The following is a 16,913-nucleotide window of genomic DNA, read 5'->3' on the forward strand; positions in this document are numbered from 1 at the left end:
GCGTTCTCAATGCTACCTACTTAATTAATCACCTTCCCACACAAATTTTATCTGGTAAATCTCCATATGAACTTTTGTTTCATCATCCACCCATTTATACACATCTTCGTGTTTTTGGTTGTCTCTGTTATGCCACTAATATTAATCTTGCACATAAAATTGATCAAAGGGCACGCAAATGTGTTTTCGTGGGCTACCCTTTTGGTCAAAAGGCTTATCGAGTTTATGATTTAGGCACTAACAAATTCTTTAGCAGCCGCGATGTTGTCTTTCATGAGGATATTTTTCCTTTCGCTACTGCTCCTACCATTCAACTTCCCACAGCTCCACTTCTACCTTTGCCTCAACTTGATTCAGTCACCTCCACACCTGAAATCAGCCCCAACCCACCACATAGTCCAAGCACACCGTCCAGCCCCGGTCCACAACCAAGCTCGTTGCCACCTACCTCACCCTCTCTCGTTCCCTCCTTTGCGTCACTTGGAACGAATCCCACAACCTTCTGTTTTGCTCCGTGACTTTCATTGTTACCATGCTACTTCCAGTCCATCGTCTACTTCGAATCCTCTTGCTGCAAAAGGTATAGGTTCTCGTTACCCCATTTCCAAATTTCTTAATTATCATAAATTATTCAGTCCGGCTTAGTGTCTACTACTTACGTGCCTACGACTCTACAAGTTGCAGATATTTTCACTAAGCCTCTAGGGAAAGCATCCTTTGGTTCACTCTTGGGCAAGTTGGGAGTCTACAATATACACTCTCCAACTTGAAGGGGCGTGTTAAGATATGGAATAGCTGTGCAATTATTCTTACCTTATCTAGATAGTCAACTACTGTAATTTAGGCTTTATATTGTCAATTGTTGTATCTTAGGATCTAGACTTTCATACCATAGGTAGCATATGTCTGTTCTTTATATTCCTGTATCTTCCAGAGTTGTAGACATACAGAGCAATATATTCGAATACCATTGTTTCACAAACCTAAACATGGCGCCAACCTTTACCCCTAATCTACGTGGTTCCTGCCATTGGAGACATCTTTCCCTCCAAACCCATCTAATTTCCTTCTATAAACATAAATAGCTGAATCATTAATCAAATATCACATAAATAGGGCTGAAATTACCTTAGAGTTTTGGTTCAGAACTCATTGACTAACGAAGATGTATGAAATGGAGGAGGCTCATGTGCTGCCCCCGCTGCTATTGTGGAAGAGTGGTTGTTCAGAGGACATCCTAGACCGATGCAAACCTAAGAAGGAGGTTTGATAGATGTTACTTAACAGAGGTATGCAGTGGGTTGTTGTTGTTTTTTTTTTTTTTTTTTTTTTTTTTTTTTTGGGTTTATTTGATAGAAATTTTGGGTTTGGATTTTAAATTTTGTCTACCTGTGTTGCTAATTAATGGAGAGTTCGGTTACTCGCTTTGGTATAACCTCGAACTCTGCGATTATGGAAGGCAAATAATCCCTGGATTATTGAAAATGATTAATATCTTGGAGAAGTAAAAAAAGAGAGAAAATGCTTTGGGCTTGCCTGCTGTTCACTTGAGTTTATGTATTATATATGTTTGTGTACTGGGTTCTGAGTTAGAGTGAGGGATTTTGGTATGCATATGAGATTTTTGTATGCTATAGATTTGAGTAATAGGTTGTGAGTTTGTCAAAGAGTTTAGAATATGGGATGTGATATGGTTTTGTAGATTTTCAGTGGAAAATGAAGAGTAAGGAATTTATTGAATGAATGGACTTTATGGAAGGAAATATATGAAATGAAATTGATGCTTCTAATTTTAAACAAAATGTTGGCCTTTGCAAGTTAAATTGAGGTAGATTTCTAGGACATACCAATGCTTCTAATTTCAGGCAGATTTATGGGGCAAATTGATGCTTCTATAATTTAAGACTATGACCAATTTCTTTTCAAACTGGACCTAAATTGAATTAATAAATAGGCTTTTTATCATAAATAGTCCCTCAACTTTCACCAAAACATCAATTTAGTCCCTAAAATGTATTTTCACTCAATGTCATCCCTCATCTTTGCCACCGAACATCAATTTGGTCTTTTGACACACTTTGAAAATTCGTCAAATATAGCTCAAAATATGAAAAAATTCTCCAAAAATTCCTATAGACTCATCTTGACTATTACTATTTTTATATGGGGTCAAATTATCAAATTAACGTTTAGTATTTTATAGAAAATTCAGGGAATTAGTTTGGGACTTTTGAATTTTCTAAAAAATCAATTTGATAATTTGACCCCATATAAAAATAATAGTCAAGACAAGTCCATAGGAATTTTCAGGGAATTTTTTCGTATCCTGAGCTATTTTTAACGAAAAAGTGTGTATAGACTAAATTGATGTTCGATGACAAAGATGAGAGATGAAATTGATTGAAAATGCACTTTAAGGACCAATTTGTTGTTTGAAAATTATATAATAAAAAGCCTAAAAAATATGGCAACATCTTGTATCTAAAATGGTATATATAGTATGATTAGCTTCCATAGGAGTGTCTACTGGTCTGCATCCCAACATACCTCTTTCTTCAAGGTCTAAAACAAACTTTCTCTGAGAGATGAAGATGCCACTATCAGATCTGGCTACTTCAATACCAAGAAAGTACCTCAACTCACCTAAGTCTTGTATTATTAGACATCAAATTAAATCTTATTCTTCCATTCAAATGAAACCAAAATGTAACTTGGTTTGAAGGCGTTGTTGGAGGAGTTGGTGGTGTCTTGGAAAAGCAATTGGCCTTGGGATTACCCGCTCCGATTTGAAGGCACGCCGGAAAGGCTACCAACTCCCTTGCTTCAATGGTCTGCAAATCATGAAAGGAAGAAAGTGAGGGAGCGAGAGAGAGAGAGAGAGAGAGAGAGAGAGAGAGAGAGAGAGAGCCGCCGGCCTAGGGGGAGGAGAAAGGGGTGGTGGCAGGGCTAGATTGCTGCTGGTGGGGATGGGACAATGGGTTGTGACTACTTTCCTTTGTTTTTTAGGTTTTTTAATTAGTTTGAATAAATCTTAAAATATTAAATAAATATAAGGTTTGTTTATTAACTAATATATCATTTTTAGTCGATCTGTATTAAGATAAAGTAGGAAATTATATTTTAATTAAAATGTTGGGGGTACTGATAAAAAAATTGGGTCTGAATAGCGGTACCCTTTGACATATTTTCCCATAACAATTTGGGCTGGAAACTGGGTTATTTAGTTCAATTTCCCAATATGATGGATATGTTGATTGGACCACATAACAATGCCATTTGTGAACATTGTTTATGCAGTATGTAGCCTTGGTTGGGCCACATTACCATTTTCTTCTTCTTTTTTTATAAATAAATAAAAAATCAGACATCTTACTGACTTTAAGATATTTTTCTGAGCCTCAGATAGAAAGTAGTAAGGTCGAACAGCTTTTTAACAAGGGACATTCTGGAATTGCATGAAATGTACTTTCAATTCAACTATATATTTGAACATACTCCTTTGGTTTTTTTAGATTATACAATTCTGTTCATATTCATTGCCAGCTCTACAATTTGTAGAGATCGAAGAATATATAATTTACCTGATAGACATTATAAGCATTCAACTTTTACCGTCAGAATGAGATCAAGTGCTCTAGCACTGAAGTCAGATGAGCTTCAACATGGACCAATAAAATTGTGAAGCCCAATTAAGGCCCGTTAGCTAGGATATCTTGACAAAATTTGTGAAGCCCAAGGAGTATTTTGAAGGAGGTTAATTCGCCAATCTACATGTACATTGTCAAATTCTTGCACTGTTGATTGTCAATACTTGTCACAATGCTCACAATGCTTTGACGAAAGGAAACAAAATTGCACCTCTATCGGCCTTCTGGGATACTCATGGTGATTGTATTGTTGGAATATATTGTACTTGTTTGAGAAGAACCAGCAGCACTAGAATTCCTATCAACATTCTTGTAGTTTGTTGAAAAAGCAGGTTCTTTAAGAGGTGGAAGTGATGTAGCTTCATTGCTCTGCAGCATATGAATTACGGATGACATTGTAGGTCGATCAGCTGGAGCTTCTTGAACACACAAAAACCCTATATGGATACACCTTAAAGCTTCATGAGGCCGGCATGTCTCCCTTACTGACTCATCAATCACCTCCATTCCCCTATCTTCTTGCCATAATTCCCATGCCTAAGATTCAACAGATAAACCCATCAATCATGCATGAGCTTATAGTCTATTTGAAGCTTATAAACCCATCCTCTATTTGAGGGTTATAGTCTGTGGCAAGGCTAGGTTTCTACATTGGAGTCGGTTCGAGACCGGACTGAGACTTGTGGGCTACAAAATTTGTTTAGAACTTTCTTTTTGTTTTTTTTTTAGGTGTAGCCCTGGTCTAGCCAACCAATAACCCCGTCCCTACTTATAGTTATTTGCAATTTTCAAGGTTTCTTTTAGGACAAAAAGGAATAAACTAGGTTTTCTAATTTCAGTCCAAAAACATAAAAGCAAATAATTTACTTACCCATCCAGCAAGAGTCGGTGAATCTTTCAAACGATAAAAAGAAGCATTCTTCTTTCCACTTACAATCTCCAACAACAACACTCCGAAGCTAAATACATCCAATTTTTCAGAAAATTGACCATAGAGTGCATACTCGGGTGACATGTAGCCGCTACACGAATTAATGTAGAGAAGTGAGTGCTAATATAAGGTTTACTTGCAAGAATGAAAGCATAAGCTAGCCTAGTATACACTTACTATGTCCCAACGACTCTGTTGGTATCTGCTTCCGTTTGATTTATCCCGAAAATCCTTGCCATTCCAAAGTCTGAAATCTTAGGGTTCATAGTTCCATCCAACAGAATATTACTTGTTTTTAGGTCCCTGTGGATAATTTTCAATCTAGAGTACTTGTGGATATAAAGTAATCCTTGAGCAGTACCTTCTATAATTCGGAAGCGTGTATCCCAATCCAATTTTGCTTTTTCAGATGCATCTGTTAAGATCAACTATGAAGAACAATGAGCAAAGTGATTTTCCTTTTGTTTTAAAGGTTGTTACAATATTGTTAAATTGCATTACTCAGCTTTTCTACACAATGAAAAAGATCTTTCACAGAGGTAATCAAATTCGATGTCCCAGAAATTTAAAGAGTTAATCTTAGAAGTGATAAGCACATACCAAACAAAAATTTGTCCAAACTTCGGTTGGGCATGTACTCATAGATCAATATCATTTCCTCCTCTTCAATGCAGCAACCCAAAAGCCTAACAAGATTGGTATGTTGGAGCTTGGCAATGAGCTTTAACTCATTCATGAACTCCAGATGTCCTTGCCCAGACTTCTTTGACAGCCTTTTTATGGCTACTTCTTGATTTTCAAGCAAAATCCCCTGTAAAGGAAGAAAAACGTACCCAACACAAAGAGAACTACCACCTTACCAATCAAAATTAATTAAATAAATTATTAAAAAAAAAGTATAAAATGAAAACCGATACACTTGCATTTGGAGATCAGAACTGTGGAAGTGTCACCTTATAAACAGGGCCAAATCCTCCCTCTCCCAGTTTATTAGCTTCAGAGAAGTTGTTTGTAGCAGCTAATATACTCCTTAAACCAATGAGTGGTAGTTCTGTATCATTCTTTCCACCTCCAGAAATAATAGTCTCCCAATACTTCCTCCTAGGCTCCCTGTTTCAGTATTATTGTTAGTGTCTTTTGTTTGGAATACTAGAATCTGTGTGCCTGCACATGTGGAAGAGAGACAGAGTGGTAGCAGTACCTTTCTTTTCCAAAAAATTTCTTCCACATGAAATAACCTAATATTATTGTAAGCAATCCGACTGCTGCTGTGACTATTGTAATTACAAGTGACCGCTTCCATGCATGACCCTTGCCACCTGCAAAGAAAAGAAAAAAATCTCGTTGACCAATAATAATAGTGATGGCTCCAAGTAATGGTCATTTTCTGGCCAGCTTAAAAAGTTTTGGTTGGTTTATTAATCATGTGAAACTAATGAGTCTAATCTCAACTACTATTAGCAAATTAAAGAAACCAAGCCTACCTACCGGCCAAAAAAGAAACCAAACATACCTTGGTTGGAATTACCAACACGAATATAAATGTCTTGCCCGAGAGTTTGATTCTGTACAAGATCCATTAAGTCACCCAACCATGTCAAGCATCTACCAGTACTATTTCCTTCCGTCGCATTTACATAAGCATAAGCTGTGCAAGAACAGTTCTGACTGCATTCAGATTCACACTCACTTCTACTCTTACTGTCTAACAGAATAGAATGATCCGGTAATTTCAAACTTTCAAACATCGAAAATTTCCCTTCTGATCCGTTATCACATTTCAATGCCTCTTCCGTAACACAGCCACTGGACCAATTTCCCATATCCCACTGTTCTTTAAATTTGGGTCTAAAACCTGTCAAACACTGGCATGGTGATGCAAGGGTTTTATTTTCATGACAGGCACCATATGGACCGCATGGAGCATAAAAATCACATTTATCAACTGGCTTCCTCCACCATACGATCCATGTTTTACTGGAATTCTGCCACACCAGCAGCTCAATCTGCCCAGTTTGATTCAACATGACCCTTAATTTTGCTGAGCTATCTGAGACACCATAAGTAAGATAAACCTCATCAGAAGCATCAATGATGTAAGGAGAGAAATAGGTGGTTTCATTTGAAGATGAAGCATTTTTCCCATCAACATCAAAGGCTGTGTTTGTTTCGTTGCCAATGTACGGAGGACTTCTCCAATATTGAGCATTTTCCTTCCAGATAAAAGCCTGTCCCCATACCTTAGGATCAATGCCAAAGGTGAACTCTCCGGGTTGTGGATCATCAAGTGCTGCCCAAGATGTAAGACGCCTTTGCTGGCCAGTCCTTTTGTTCAAGCTAAGCTTCATGCCAGGCAAAAGTGTATCAAAGGGATGATCGAAGCTCTGCCACAAAGTGTCTCCTCTTAATCTCAGAACAAGGTTTCCGGTATCCATTAGTAAACCAGTTGTGGCATTCGCTGAAGAAGCATCAACTGATACATTAGTTGACCATATAAGTACTTGTTCTGCCCCATCCAACACCACCAAATTTCCATCATGGCTGAGCATAAAAACACCGGGAGAATCAAGTGGGAAGTCTCTGTTAGCAACCCATACAATTGCAGTGTTTGGGATTGTATTGTACCATAAACCAAGGAAGTGTTTGGTAGAGTTTTGAGGACTGAAGAAGCCTAATGAAAAGGTTCCAGTGGAAGAAGTCAAGGTCTGGTTTGCACTGATAGATTTGCCTGGTACCAAACTGTCTTGGCTGGTACAGAATGACAAGATGGGATATGAAAGAGTGATGTAGCAGGACAACTATTAACTATAGAGACATAGAAATTAAGAAGAAGAAAGAAAGAAAGTTGATGCCTAACTATAATTTGTACTCACTAACATAACTACAACAATTTCTGATAAATGAAAAGGAGGAGCACAATCAAACATCACATTTAGCAGATTATTATAAGCAAAGAATACCTTAAAGATGGACAGATTATAATAAGCTCAAGGGTATTAAATCCACCCACTATTCCCAAAAATGTGTATACAAAATATGAGAATGCAATATTCTTGTAATCTTCTGTCCACCATTCCCAAACCCCAAATCGGCAAACAAAAATCAGACATGAAAGAGAGTGTGATATAGAATGTACAAGGAAGGCCAGGGGTGGGGAATGCTGGTGGTGTGTTTGTTTGGGTGGGTAGGTGGGTTTAGATGGTAAAAATGATATTTTTTGTGAAATTTGGGATATTTCTATCATATTAGGGTAGTTAACTTAGCAGAATATAAAAAATTTAAACTTGTAAATGGTCAACTCAGCAAAAAGGGTGGTGGGCCCGCCCCTTAATTTAATTACCTGGCGTTGCATATGTGGGTCCCGACGTTGGGGTCGTCGTTGCACTTACCGTTGACGCAGATGAGCTGGCCGGAGCAGTAGTCCAGGGTTTTGCATGGGCCGTTGCAGGAGGAGATGACGGTGGTGTTCCCTCCGCTGTCGCCGCATATGTGGGTCCCGACGTCGGGGTCGTCGTCGCACTTGCCGCTGATGCAGATGAGCTGGCCGGAGCAGTCGTCTATGGTTTTGCATGTGCCGTTGCAGGAGGAGATGGCGGTGGATGGGAGAGGGAGCGAGATCAGTGTCATCATCATCATGATGTTAATGGAGATGAGTAGTGAAAGAGACGACACTGAAATTGCCATTTGAGAATTAATGAGTTTTGTTTTGAAATATCTGGATAGGGTTATTGTTTTGCGGACCCAAACTAATCAATTCATCTGTACTAAAGAATTCATACTATATATATAGATTCCACCTTAGACAATTTACATTTCGCATAAGATTCAATTGGTACTTATCGGTCGTGAATTCATTTGTATATATAGTCGTTCAGTTCCAACCAACCTGCCTTCTCCGACTCGATCAACGCCTTCATCTGCCGGCTGCAGGTTCAATTGGAAATTCTTTTCTACTACAATTACAACATTTTTTTTTTTTTTAGTAAAGTCCATTAAATTTAAGGTATTTATAGTTTAAAAAATTAACTAAAAATACCTAATTTCATAAATTTAATTTTAAGATAACATCAATCTATCCACGATCATAAATTTAATTTTCAGATAAGATTAACTTATTTAAAACTATAAATTTAATTTTTAAGTAACATAAATTCACTTACAATCCAAAACAGCTTCAACACTATATACAAACAAATTTAATCATAAATATTTTCAATTTTCACTCAGCAATACAGAAAAATGAATTTTAGTCAACGCATGTGCACGAAAATGTGCTAGTGCAACATGAGCTGGATGATTTCATTTTGTTGTCAATTATTGCATAAAATAACCCAAGGCACACGCTCATTTTTTTTTTTTTTTTGAGAGAAGAAGGCTGTAATTTTTATTCAAGTTGCATCATTATGCAGAATTACAGCAAGCCAATTTGGCCAGTTATTAAGACTAATAAGAGAGCCAACATGAGAGACAGCATACTTGGCAAGGTGATGTGCTGCATTGTTGCTGGTTCGTCGGCAGTGGCAACAGGTTGTCGATGCGAAGCCCATTAAAAGGAGTTTGACATCCTCAACAAGGACCCCATCAGTTGCCAGGCAGCTAGAAGGTTCATTGATGCAGTTCACTGCATCCAGTGTATCCATTTCCAAAACAATATGGTGAAGACCAAGATCTGAAGCAAGTTGCAGCCCCATGATAGCCGCCATGAGTTCAGCTTCGCTTGGCGAATGGGTGCCAGGGATATGCTTGGAAGCAGCGAGAAGGGCCTCCCCACAGCTGTCCCGAACCACCACCCCCAGACCACACACCCGAGTTCGTGTAGAAACACCTGCATCCACATTGATCTTAAAAACACCCTCCGCAGGCTTCTGCCATTTTTCCACAGGTCTGTTCATCATGGGGCTCGGTTGGAGGCGAAGCCAAGCCTCTTTGTATTCAGTAGCAAAAGTAATCATGCGGGTATACTGATGCAATCCATCTCCAACCACGCCAGTATGCACAAAATCATTCCTCATATTCCAAACGCCCCAACAGATAAACGCAAATTCCTCCTGCTCGGCTTTGGAGAGAACAAGTAGAATTGAGTGGAAAAAATCAGTGAAGGTTCCCTCCCTGTACCAGCGCACCAGCTCACCAAGAACAGAGCAGTGCCAAACATTTTTTGCAGCACTGCATCCCCAAACAGCATGAAGGACCGTCTCTGGTTTTTTCCAACACCGAGGACAGACAGGCCGAGGAATGATCTTGCGATTGAAGAGATTGACATTACATGGAAGGAAACAGCATGAAGGACCGTCTCTGGTTTTTTCCAACACCGAGGACAGACAGGCCGAGGAATGATCTTGCGATTGAAGAGATTGACATTACATGGAAGGATTTCTTGGCAGCAGCGCCAGAGGAAGAGTTTGATCTTGCCCGGGATTCTCAAATTCCATAAAGTGCGCCAGAGTTGCTGATTGGGCCGATGAGAGGAGCAGCTGGGGAGGGTCGAAATGGTCGCCGAATTCATGGCAAGCCAGTACCCACTCTTAACGCTGTAAAGCCCATTTTTAGTATAATGCCAGATTTGTCGGTCAGGGTGATGCAAACTGCCAAGGGGAATACTAGCAATTATGTCGGCTTCCTCCATCGAAAAATAGTTGTAAAGCATCTCACTGTTCCAGACACCTGACGGAGTGATGAGGTCGTTGACCAAACAGTCAGTGGGAAGGAGCCGTGGAGATTGCACCGAAAGAGTGACAGGTGTTGGAAGCCATTTGTCATGATATACCTTGATGTTGCACCCATTACCAACACGCCACCTGATGCCATCCTTTAACAGACCACGGGCCCAAATGAGAGACCTCCAAATAAGTGAGGGTCGCTGGCCAATGGTGGCATTCATAAAAGAGCCGTGAGGGAAATATCTGCTTCTCAAAACCCGGCTGGCCAGAGAATCAGGGGAGTGCACGAGACGCCAGCCCTGCTTGGCAATGAGGGCTTTATTAAAATACTCAAAGTTTCGGAAGCCCAAACCCCCATCCAATTTGGAGGTGCACAATTTCTCCCATCGTAGCCAATGTATACCATTCCCCTTTACACCACTACTCCACCAAAACCGAAAGAACATCGCACGAATCTCCTTACAGACACCCTTGGGCATGCGAAAAACACTCATATAATAGGTAGGAATAGCCTGAACCACTGCCTTCAGTAAAACTTCCTTCCCCGCCTTAGAGAGAAACTTTTCTTTCCAGCCACTTAATTTCCTCCAGATACGCTCCTTTACTGATTGGAAAATGATCTTTCGCTCTCGCCCCGCCACACTGGGGAGGCCAAGATATTTTCCATGACATTCCACTTTCGGCACCCCCAGAACCTGAGAGATAATAGTGGAAATTAAATGGTCAGTATTTTTGCTGAAACACACCGCTAATTTAGAGAAATTCACCAATTGGCCAGACACTTCGGCATAGATATTGAGCATGGATTTTATCGCCCAGGCACTTCCTGGTGTGGCCTCAAGAAAGAGTAAGCTATCATCTGCATAGAATAAATGTGTCAGTTCTGGGGCATTGGGGACAACTTTCACTCCTTTTATCACTCCCTGGCGGTCTGCATTATTAAGCAGGGTGGTAAAGCCTTCAGCGCACAAGAGGAAGAGATATGGGGATAGAGGGCATCCCTGCCGTAGCCCCCTTTGAGGTAAAATATTCCCCAGCGGGGCACCCCGCCAAAGGACTGAGAAACTCACCGTTGTCAAGCAATCCATAATCAGAGAGATCCATTTTTCATGAAAACCCAGTTTTTCCATTAGCGCCCGTAAGAATTCCCATTCCACACGATCATACGCCTTAGCCATATCCAGCTTTAGGGCCATTTTCGGGGTGCCATCCGCAGGCAAGGTCTTAATTGCATGGGTCGTCTCAAAAGCCACAAGAATATTATCCAGAATCAGGCGCCCTGGGACAAAAGCACTTTGGTTTTCTGAAATGAGTTGGGGGAGGATCTGCTTCAGTCTATTGGCAAGAGTCTTGGCGACCAACTTATAAAGAACGGTGCATAGGCTGATAGGCCGAAAATCACCCACATTTTGAGGAAGAGCCACCTTCGGGATAAGGGCCAAGAGAGTGTGGTTGACACTGCGGACACTCTCGTGCCCATTTAGAATTTTGAGACAGAAGTCCGCAACCTCATCACCTACAATTGACCAGTATTTTTGATAAAAAATCGCAGGCATCCCGTCAAAACCCGGGGCTTTGGTGGGGTACATTTGCTTCAAATGCAGCTTCAATTTCCACACGAGTGAACGCCCGGATAAGATTGTTATTTTGTTCAGTCGTCACTTTGGGCTCCACTAAAGAAAGAATTCTGTCCATATCCACCCCACCGGTACTGGTGAATAAATCAGTAAAGAAATCACAGAAAAGAGCCCCCAGCTGAGCATTGTCGGTGACCCACACCTGTTGATTATTATACAAACCTGCAATATAATTTCGCTGCCCCCGCTCTTTTGCTGATTCATGGAAAAACCGTGAATTCCTATCCCCCTCCTGTAGCCATTTAATGCGCGACCGTTGCTTCCAATAAATTTCATCGGTTTCAATTAGAGATTCAAGTTCTCGTGTGATCTCCTTTTTGCGAGAAGGATCTTGGTTGGGTTGAGGGAATTTCTTTAGTTGTTCAAGCTCAAGTTGTAGCCTTTTAATTTGTATCCGTCGCCCCCCATAGAGCCTCGAGCTCCATTTTTTAAGTTGTAACGCACAGTGATGCAGGCCTTGTGGCACCGAGCTGCTGCGTGGGAGAGAGAAATTCCAGGCATCACGGATGACCTCTTCACAGCCCTCCTCTAAACACCACCGCTGCTCAAAATGGAAGCGTCGGGGAGGAAGCCCCCTAGTCGAAGTGCACTGTGATTGCACCTCAACAAGAATAGGTAGATGATCGGAACCAGGAATCTGAAGATGATGCTCCATAATATACTCAAAATAATTCCGGAAACTGGAGTTAACCACACAGCGATCAAGGCGTTCCCGAAGACAAAGTTCCCCATTCTGATATCGCTCCCAAGTGAATAAATCGCCAGAAACACTGACCTCTGATAAACCACACTCTAGGAGCACATCCCGGAAGGCCCCCATTTGCCCTGGGGGTCTCACCAAGCCACCAATTTTTTCTGAGTCAGTCACAATTTCATTAAAATCCCCAAAAACCATCCAAGGACCCGTCCTCATCCCATGCAGTCGTCTCAGCAACTCCCACGAATGATGTCTATGATTAGTCACCGGGTTCCCATAAAAGCCAGTGAGACGAAAAGTGGAGCCAGATGGTTGTTCAATAAACATGTCAATATGACCCACGGAATAAGACATGAGGTTAAGATGCCAGCCATGCCGCCACAACATAATTAGACCACCACCCAGCCCCCGTCGTCCCACACGCATAGCACCTTTCAGTCCCAAAAAAATTGGAAGCTTTTCCATTTGTAACTCCGTCATTTTTGTCTCCATTAAAAAAATGACGTCCGGCATATTAACTCTCAAGACGTGCTTGAGAGAGGCGAATGTTCGAGGATGCCGGAGACCTCGAACATTCCAGCTTAAGAGTTTCATTGCTTGTGGTGGGCCGGCTGTCCCGGCCCCACCACTTTGCTCCAAGGCGAGCCTGCTATAATTCCGGTATCAACAGACGGTTGGAGAGAGCGACCCTTCTTATGTGACCCCACCATCATGTCTCTTTCCCCATGCATATCTTTCCTTTTACCCCCCAAGACACTAGCCGCCTCATAATCCATAGAAGCTGGACTGGAATCATTCTTGTCTTTTCTTTGTCGGGGCCCAGGTTTGGCCTTAGAATGTTGCTTCCGAGGAGTCGCCCCATGCAAAGTGTCACGCATAAGATTCCCCAGGTCCTGAACTTGTACCTGGGAGGGCGAGTTCCGTGTCGCCAAGGCTTGTTGCGGTTCCTTAGAGGTGATTAGGGGTGCAAGGTTGAAAATATCTTTTTCCACACTCTGGGTTAAGCTCTCAGAGGTCTCAATTTGAGTTAACAACAACTCCGTGCCCAACGACGTAGAAGAGCCACCCTCTCTCTCCGTTCGTTTTCCCCCTGGTGGTGCCCCAATAAGGTCTACATCGACCATCGGACCTCTTACGTCCTCCTCCTCATGTCGCATTTGCTTTCCCTCAGTTTTCTTAAAAGCGTCTATCCGTTTCAGCCGTGCAGCCTCTTCCTGCTGTCTCCTTTGTTCCCCAATAGCAGCAAGCTCCTCCCGAGACACACGTGTTTGTTGTGTCACTTTAAAAGCTGGTATAATGGATCCCTGGTTGCCAATCAATTGGACCGTGTGTTCTTCTCTTTCGTCCTCAGCCTCCTGCCCGCTGGCCTCAACAGGGCGATACTTTGTAAATGCTGGTTCCGCTTTCAGCCAACTCCCCCATTGCTTTCCGGGGTCGGCACGGTCAGAATCCGTGGTACAATCACACTGTTTGAAATTGTGTCCAATCCTTCCACAAACATAACAGAAGATTGGAAGCCGTTCGTAGAGCAGTTGTATTTCAACCCTTTCCCCATCTTCCAGAGTTAGTCTTTTAATCCGAGGTAGTGGTTTCGTGGTGTCGAGTCGCACCCGAATACGAAGAAACTGCCCTACCAAGTGGTGCTCATATCCTCCCCCAACTTCCAGACACGTCCCCAGGCCATTCCCGATCAGCATCCCCACTTCCTCCGTCATATATAATAGTGGAACATTGTGTGCTTGAACCCAGAAATCGACATGTATCAAAGCCATAGCATTCGGGGCAACTGTACCATTAGGTTCCTCCAAAACAACCAAAGCTTTGTCAAAAGTCCAAGGGGCTTGATTAATGACCCGTTGCTTATCCCCCTCGGAAGAAAAGGTGAAGAGAAACAGGTTTGGTCCAAGGTCTTTTGCGGAAACATTCCTCGTAGTGTCCCAGAGTTTCAGCATCGTGTTTTTGAAGGCAGGCCGATTGAAGCTCTTGGGTGTTAGGACCTTCGCCACCAAGCTCTTCCGGAGAACCTCTTTGTTAACTTCCGCCCCCAGCTTGCGAATCGGAATCTCCTCCTCTTCCCCTTCAACCAGAGTTAAACGTTTGGAGAAGGCAGACTCAATGGAATCCATGGCACTGATCTCCCCGATGACCAAGAACAGGTTGGGTTCGGAACTTAACACTGAAAAGCCGCCGCCGGAGGGAACAAAAACTGGCACAAGGAGCCAGGAAACCCTAACGTGAAGTTAGGTTGAAAAAAACTCCTACAAAAGCGGGAGGAGAGCCGCAAAATTAATTTGGATTAGTTCATTAAGGCACACGCTCATTTTATGGCCACAAAAACTCTTACTAGAAACAGTTGGTGGGCAGCCCATTTTCTGTCCAAGTACCCTGCTCTTACTCTTTTCTGTTGAAATGGATGAGTAACTTTGAAGATACGAGACAAAGACTTTGACTCGAGTGTATGAAAAACTCCAAAGTGTTCCCTAAAGTCTAAACCATCCAAATCAAGAAAGCAAATTGAAACAAGATACTGGAAATTAAGACTTTAAAGTCTGTACCATGAAGGCTTGTGAATTTATTAGGCAAAAAAAAAAAAAAAATGGGCAAAAAATGAACATTGTACAAATTGAACTTGATTGTAATATTAATTAAAATACAGTAACACAAACGTGCAAATTAAAACGAAGGGGACTGGAGTGACTTTTTGTGACTTTTTGCCTAATGTTTTAGCCTAATAAATTCACAAGCCTTCATGGTACAGACTTTAAAGTCTTAATTTCCAGTATCATGTTTCAATTTGCTTTCTTGATTAGGATGGTTTAGACTTTAGGGAACACTTTGGGTTTTTCATAATAAAAAAATCAAATCAATTTCAACAAATTTCATCACTTTGTTTATAATTACCAATCAATTTCAGCAAACACCAAATCAACAAATTAGCATATACCGAACCAAAAAAGGGAAAAAAAAAAAAAAAAAACAATATTTCTTAAGAGGGAGGGAGGGAGGGAGGGAGGGAGGGTCGAGGGTGGTGGGCTGGGCTGGAAGAAGTAGAAAAGCACAACATGCGGAGTTGTATTTGCATAGGCAAAGGAAGCTTTGGCTTTGTATCTGCATCTGCAAGATCTGCCCACAAGAATCCATATAACTTTCATAATTATAAATGTAAGAAAAAAAAAAAAAACATTTATAGTTTGTCAACCCAGGTAGATCATCATAGTCATAATCATAATCCCAACACAAGAAAACATGACATAATAGACATATGAAATTCAACTAGGTACACAGTTTAGACCCATATCTAATTGTAATAGGCTTTGTACAATGATTAAATAGAAAAAAGGGGATGGATTCGTGACATTTTATTTTTGACACAAGTTTTTAATAGGACCTACTCCAGATAAGATTTCAACGATCCAAACCGTCTATTTTTTAGATCTCTATTAAAAGATTATTCTTGCAAAAAATTAAGTAAATCAGAAATCATTTACCTACAAAAGTTAAATGATCAACAAAATAAACACTTAAAATGTTAACCATTTAATCTAATCTAGTAAATGGTTTCCGATTTATCTAATTTTTTTGTAAGGATGATCCCTTAATGGAGACCGAAAAAATAGACAATTCGAATCGTTGAAATCCTATATGTTATGATCAGGATGATCCTAGTTATACTCATACCAAACAAACAGCCTATATTTGTTTCTTCAACCAAAATTGACCTATGCTATGGCATAACATCACTACATGTTTAAAAATTCTAAGAACACTGGTCTATTTACAAATCATCAATTATTTCGTCACCATCTAATCATCCCTTATGCATCTGTATCTGCATAAGTAAATTACCCTTTACAAAACTCTGTTTCAGATCTGACTTGTATTTAAACCAGTAACACTTTTCTGTCTGACTTGTATGATGTTTTGGAACAAGGAAATTATATATGCGGAATAGTAGGAGAGCAGATTGTTAGTAGTACACTGAGTTCCTTGATCTTTTCAGAGAGTAGCATAACAGGCTAGGTGACAATATAGATAGTGTGTAGAAGCATCCACAATTTCAGCCCCAATACTATGAAGAAAATTAAGCTAAGATATTAAGATGTCTGACTTGAAAGGAGATAAAACAGATCATTAAATTGAATTGCATATGCAGATGATGTTGTGAAACAAAAGCAAGCATGAATAGTAATGAAGACGTGAAAGCACTTACTGTATGGAGATGCTTGACACCATTGCGGGTATGGAAAATATAGCAATTGATATCCAATAGAATTAGGTATAGAGGCCCCCAACATTGATATCTGCCCATAAAACAAGAAAGGAATCAAAGAATGGCCAAAA

The 16,913-nt window shown here is 40.7% G+C and overlaps 1 protein-coding gene across 8 annotated transcripts; it reads right to left on the reverse strand.

Moving 5' to 3' along the window:
- Nucleotides 1-3,532: 3,532 nt before the first annotated feature.
- LOC147291653 (cysteine-rich receptor-like protein kinase 10) lies at nucleotides 3,533-16,900 on the reverse strand. Of its 8 annotated transcripts, XR_015121342.1 has the most exons (10): nucleotides 8,465-8,551; nucleotides 7,919-8,249; nucleotides 6,092-7,326; nucleotides 5,780-5,897; nucleotides 5,532-5,688; nucleotides 5,179-5,389; nucleotides 4,940-4,993; nucleotides 4,756-4,832; nucleotides 4,519-4,669; nucleotides 4,044-4,184 (listed from the first exon to the last, which is right to left on the reverse strand). XR_015121342.1 is itself a non-coding variant. In XM_086238059.1 (9 exons), the coding sequence occupies exons 1-9, from the start codon at nucleotides 8,493-8,495 to the stop codon at nucleotides 3,861-3,863; spliced, it is 2,796 nt and encodes a 931-aa protein (XP_086094185.1). In that variant the 5' UTR covers nucleotides 8,496-8,551; the 3' UTR covers nucleotides 3,533-3,860. The 8 variants fall into 8 exon arrangements, 6 of the variants coding, with proteins under 6 accessions (XP_086094185.1, XP_086094187.1, XP_086094186.1 ...); XM_086238059.1 differs by having other exon boundaries at nucleotides 3,533-4,184; nucleotides 4,756-4,993; XR_015121343.1 differs by lacking the exon at nucleotides 4,044-4,184 and having other exon boundaries at nucleotides 4,655-4,669; nucleotides 4,940-5,006.
- Between the last annotated feature and the right edge of the window lie 13 nt (nucleotides 16,901-16,913).

The sequence above is a fragment of the Dryas octopetala genome, chromosome 3, assembly GCF_963921425.1.
Source record: "Dryas octopetala chromosome 3, drDryOcto1.1, whole genome shotgun sequence".
Classification (NCBI taxonomy): Eukaryota; Viridiplantae; Streptophyta; class Magnoliopsida; order Rosales; family Rosaceae; genus Dryas; species Dryas octopetala.